This window comes from Branchiostoma floridae, chromosome 2 (assembly GCF_000003815.2).
Source record: "Branchiostoma floridae strain S238N-H82 chromosome 2, Bfl_VNyyK, whole genome shotgun sequence".
In the NCBI taxonomy this organism is placed as follows: domain Eukaryota; kingdom Metazoa; phylum Chordata; class Leptocardii; order Amphioxiformes; family Branchiostomatidae; genus Branchiostoma; species Branchiostoma floridae.
In genome coordinates, this window is record NC_049980.1 from 25711495 (window position 1) to 25717494 (window position 6000).

The 6000-nt window shown below is 40.1% G+C and overlaps 1 protein-coding gene across 1 annotated transcript in view; it reads left to right on the forward strand.

Annotated features, from left to right (window-relative positions):
* Positions 1–6000, forward strand: part of LOC118409520 (protein 4.1-like) — a gene marked incomplete in the record, with an annotated part of 43846 nt that overhangs the window by 19189 nt on the left and 18657 nt on the right. Inside the window, 2 exon segments of the mRNA XM_035810593.1 lie at positions 4308–4343; positions 5336–5411. Of these exon segments, the coding sequence (XP_035666486.1) occupies positions 4308–4343; positions 5336–5411 (112 nt within the window).

A 6000-nucleotide genomic window follows, 5' to 3' on the forward strand; every position in this document is an offset into this window, starting at 1 on the left:
ACAGGCAGTGTTTTAATGCCATGGAAACAGAGGCAAGTTGTGGCTGATTGGATCAAATTGTCTAATGCTAGAATAGCCCTACCTTCCTTAGGATTGTGTTGGGATAATATGCTTCAAAGCACACCCATGCATCAGGTTTTAAGTAGTGAAGGCCATTGTTTTTGTGACATCTTAAGTGTTTGGTTAAGGAATTAAGTTAGTGTTGCCCACCAGTGTGGCATTGCCTCGATGTTACAACACTGAAAGTAGCAACAGTTTTTGAACAGATTTTGTAGTACACTTAGAGCATACCCATTGCAGACCTGACTTTATGCGGCAGAAAGCTGTTAGAGGTTCATGAGCTCATTTCTGTTTCAACTCTTTAGTTCTATTTTCACAGTATCAGTGTATGACTTTCAAAAACATCATTTGAAATGTCGTTGACTGTGATGTTCACTGTGTATGACTCAAGGAAACTGTGAAAAGCAACCCTTGACAAAACATTCCATGCTTCACCAGGGGAAAAACTGGTTTGTTGTAGTGAAATAGAAAGTGACAGTGATATTTTGTCATGAGGCCTAGCGCTCGGGATGTTCAATAAGAAACCAACGTGTGTGATCTCTATACATTGAGGCATTTCATTGAACTTGCAAGACCTTGTCATCCTGTAGTGCCATAACTTGTCAAGCTGGAGATAGGAAGGTAAGGAACCTGACAGACTGTTTTGAACATGTAGGCTACTGGTACATGAATGGAATGGGAAGAAGGTTGACTCTATACACAGATGGGTCTGTCCTGTGGACTCCTGCCAGCCACAGGTTGCACTGGTTCACTGGTTGGCAGAAGTGTTGACTGAGAAGAACTTCAAGGGGTTTAAAAGCAATGCTGCAGTTTTTAAACAGTACCACCAATTTTGTCCTGTTAATCTTGACATTTTTGTTCTTGAGAATGATGACAACCAACAAATATTTTGTATCAGGATTACTCACTTGTCTTATTACTTGCTTGAATATTTTTCCTTATCAAACAGTTAAGATTGTTCTTTCTTCTTGCTGTTAAGTTTTCAGGTACACTGTTATGTTTATGGGAAGGGGACTGGGAGGGCCACAAAACCACCTATTGAAATGTTCTCAATGAGAGCTTATTTTCAGCCGCAGTTGTAGAGTAGACAGTAGTTGCAGATCTGTGAGCCAACTAGAACATGACCTTGAGGAATTACATTGTGTTTGTCATGAATGGGCATTCTTAAATTCCCACTGAGAAAAGCTTAAGATGAAGAAAGCCCAGGTCTTTCTCATGCAGAAATCTGCCAAGAGATGTTTACTGGAAAGCCATCAAAGTCCTGTTAAAAGTAGGTTTGGGAAGTACAAGTGTTTGGGGAAAGTAAAACATTGTTGACAGGTCTCCGTATGTAGGTCAGGTGGTATCAATGGTCCTTAGGTGGGTGACATGTATGGAAATCGCTATGTCATGGCTCTGTGTGCACTTTCACACATAATTCATCTGTCAGTCTTAAAAGGCAGATAGTCTTAGATGTTGAAAATTGTGGAATGTTATTTTTCATCTAAGTTTACATAATAAGAAGAATAAGAGTCTTTAAGCCAGGCAAGAAACTAAAAACTAGTTCTATCTTCCACATGTAACATTGTAGTCTTCAATCAATTCTGTGATAGCAAGAATTACCCAGTATCTGTGTAAGATTCCCTTCCCCATTATAAAAAAAGTTGTATTTCTTCCCCAATGTCTACCTATTGTGTTATGTCTTAGAAATGAAGCGCAGATGTGTGGGTCCGTAGAGGAATGTCCCTGGTCAAGTAAAGGCAGATCCTTGCCTTGAACTTTGAAACAAATTCAGCATGTCAATGAACTTGGGGATATTGTCATGGTCAAAGTTCAGATAGAGATTACAGAAGATACTATAGAAAGTCCCACAGAAAGGGGCTACAATGTTGATTTATGTCAGGTAAAGGTATTGACTTTCATGGTGTGCAAGGTAAGAGTTTTATGTAATACAGTAGTTATTCTTAGATTGAGGAAATGATAAAGAAGTGTAAAAATATTCATCATAATGGAAAAGTGGTCAGAACAACTTCAGGTATTCTGTATACAGTCAAACCTGTCTATAGCGGCCACTCAAGGGACTGGTCAAAATTGGCCACTATAGAGAGGTGGCCACTATAGAGAATATGCTAATTAATTGACCACAAGCAATAAGTTACACATGGTTTTAGTACCCACTGATCTTTATTCACATAATACAGTACTGTACATGTACTGCAATGATTTTACACTATATGTATTAAGAAAACAAAAGCTATAAAAAGTTTCAAATGTTCTACAGTTGATATTGTCTGAAGAGACCGGTATCGTCATATTTCTTTGATCTTTCGTCTTGTATCCTTTGATACTTCGCCGTCCGTGTGTTCCCTCCCGCGTTCACACGTCAGGTTCGCCCATTATGCTAATGTGGTACTCACAAGAAAAGTCTCGTCATTTTAGACTTATCTCTTAATAAATGTAAGAATAAAACCCACCATAGTCTGAAGTTCATATCATTTTGTCTTTGTAACAATTCATTTAGAAAGTTTTTGTGATAAAAATTAACCTAAGCGATAGTGTATTAGAACGTAACTTTAACGCAATTTACCTCTGTAATATTGGTGTCGTCTATTGACCTTATATGATCTCGCTTGTCGGCGGGTATGGGTAGCGCCAGTTTACGAAGTTTTGTTTTGAAAATAAATCAAAGAGGTTTTAAATCCGGCGTAGGGTGACGATACGGCAGCTGTATATGGCCGAACGCGTGCCGAAACATAGATCAGCGGTCCGCGTGGCCGTAATCGGCAGTGTTTTTGTACCTGCGGGACCGGAAATCGTGTGGCCGTGGCCGCGTTGGACAGGTGGCCGCTAAGCCTATTTCTTAATCATTACGAATTCAAGGGACCGACAAAAAGTGGCCACTATGGGCAGGTGGCCGTTATGCAAAGGTGGCCGCTAATACAGGTTTGACTGTATATCTATTTTGGTTGATTCTTGCAAAATCATGCTCCTGATTCACTTCCTTGCCAAGGTCAGCTTTGTGTGCAAAATAAATTGTGCAGCGCTGACAAGGACATGCAGTTCCAAATAAAACTTGTCAGGTCCCCGGAGGTCACGATGGGCGATGCGTCAACATCCTCTGCCTGTTGCCATGGCTACAAGGTCTGAAGGACAAGTTTGGTTACAGTGGTGGCCATCTTTGTAGGAGAGGGCTGTGTTTAGCATGGTGGATGTTTGGTGATAAGTGAAAACTAAAACCTTCCTTCTGAGGACATTCAAATTCTGTTGCTTCCTCTTTTCCGAGCTGAAACAGATGAGTCGTGTGTTTGGACTTAGAATTCACATAAAGATGTAAAGGCCAGAGCCAGTTTGTTCAGCCAAGGTTTTGACACGGGGAGATATCATTTCAACATTACAGTATTATTTCAAAGTAAAATGTTCTTGTATGAGCAGCGCGTTTGATAGCATTGTCCTTTAATGTAGGACATTTTGAGGACAATAGTTTTTGTGATATGGAAAAAAAGTCCACAGTTAGACACATTTCCAATATTGTTTTGCTGTACATAAGACTTTAGCTGAAATAATACGACCTTATTACAGTTAAGACAGAAGAAGGAACCTCTGAGATCAGCCCCTCCTAAAGACAGAGCTGCTAGCCCAAGCTTGTACAAGGTCTAAACAAAGCAGGCTGTTTGGAGGATGTCGATCAGTCTGGTGCCCGTACCTGTAAACACAGTAAGGCCGAGCTCCACCAGCCTGCCCCGCTACTGTCTGGGAGGTTCTCAGCTAGATGTCCTCGCCAAGGTTCCAGATCAAAAGGCACGAAAAATGTTGCAACATCTGGCACAACAAAATAAATGTAGATGTTGGATCCCTGCCACTCACATATATAATACAGATGTACAGTAGTTGCTAAATCCCTGTGTGTAGTTAAGCCATATGGCATATGTACTGTTCATTTTTGATATATTGTCAAAGATTAAAAGTACATCAGGAAGCTTTGTAGCTTTCTAAATGTAAATCTCAGTACGGTGTTTGGGTTGAATGTAGGCAAAGGATTTGATTGATATGAGACAAGAAGGGTTGACTTGAAGGAATGTGACTATGCCTTGACCCATCATTTTAATGATCATGCTTCCTTGTGTTTGATTTTGCTCTGTTTGTTTGATTATGGCGTCTTCCTTTTTGTGTTCTGCTATTTCTTGCTCTTATGTCTCATTTCACCATGTGGGTTTTCTTCATGACATTTGATTCATTTTCCCCATCCTCTCTCTGCCTGTGACATACAGATTTGGAAGAGAAAGAGAATGTAATCATTCCTCCAGGTAGCGTTGTGCATCGTATCTTATCACTTGGAGTATATTGTTACCAGAATGGTCAGTTTGTACACGTCAATTCATCCATCTAAAAAGTAAAGCCTCTGTTTATGTGTCTTTTGATGAAAAATTTGAGCAATTTGATTGTCTGCAGAGTTAAAAAAAAAACTTCAAAGGTATTTTTGGTGTAAATAAAATACATTTCAGTCACATCTGTATCTAAAAATTTTGCCAAATGACTTTCACAGCAACTTTCATGTCATGGTTGTGGCCCTTTGGTAACTATTTGAAATTGTTAGTTATCCAGGACAGGTGAACTGAAGTTTAAGACAGCATATTGTGCCGAGTTCCTGAGAATCTTCTGTTCACTGATGCATTTGTTTGTCAATCATCCGCATCAGTGCCATTCTGGTAACGATATCCACTCTGTCCATGTCCAAATGTCACAGTTTTGGCCTTGTCCATGTTCAGTCACTTAGTAGGCTTGCTAAAGCCTTCTAACAGCCTCCCTCCCACTAAATACCAATGTTCCCCCTAACCATTCATGCAAGCAGAGGAGGGAGAAGGAATGCTGCCTAGTGCAGAAATCGGAGGTGAAGATGCATAGCCTGGCAAACCTATAGTGTTGATGTCTTTTATGTGCAGCTGTGCAAATGTCTGTTGGCAGATTTGGGATTTTGTTTTGTTAATGCCGGCTTGGTAGCTTTTCGTTCCTCCCCTGCTGCATGGTTGGTTGTGTGTTATTTGTACATGTTTGTGTGCCAAATTTGATGATCTTGACATGCATCACACAAAGGCATGATCACTAACAAGCCACCATTTTAATGTAAATCCAAAACAACATGATAGGGAAACATCTAAATGTAAATGTTGTAGTTGAAAATAGTTGAAGACACTGCACTCAATACACAACAAGTATAATCTGAAAAACTATGAATCCTGACTAATGAACCTCAAGACTGAACTCATGTCTTATGTATCTGTCTTTGGTGTTTCTTCAGGTGCGCCTTGGGTGTTTGGATTCAATGTGAAGTTCTACCCTCCAGACCCCTCCCAGCTGCAGGAGGACATCACAAGGTAAGGGCATCTGAAGAATCTTCAGGTGTCTTACTTACATAAAGGCCGTAGCCAAAAGCACCACAGCTGATGAATGAAAATGTTGAATGTATTATGCAACAACCAAATTAAAAAAATGAAATTTTGAAACTGTATTGTTAAGAGGTCAAAACACTGAAATGTGACGTTTTCTTGATTGGGAAGCTTTTGCATCTTTCTCTCTCATCTGTTGACATGCAAAAAAAGCCCTTCTTGGCTCTGAAAAGCACACCACAAGGAAGGTTAAAAGTATTAGTTAGGTATGACAAGGCCAGGAATGTGTATTCTCAGAATTTTTCAGGTTCATAGAGTAACCAATAAATACAGGGTTTCAACACCGCCAAAAATATTTGTGCCAGGGAGGAATTCCTTTCATTGTGCCTGCCAGCTGCCCTCCCCCACTTGTGTTTAGTACACATCTCCCACAGTTCTGGATGGGCATGACTGTACATTCTGTTAGGAAGTGGCTTTGATAGAGCTGGTGTTAGATTGCTCCTCAGTAGGAAAGCACAAGTCAACACAAGTTCAACATGGCTGTTCCTCACCTGTCACAAAAATTGAAGTAGAATGA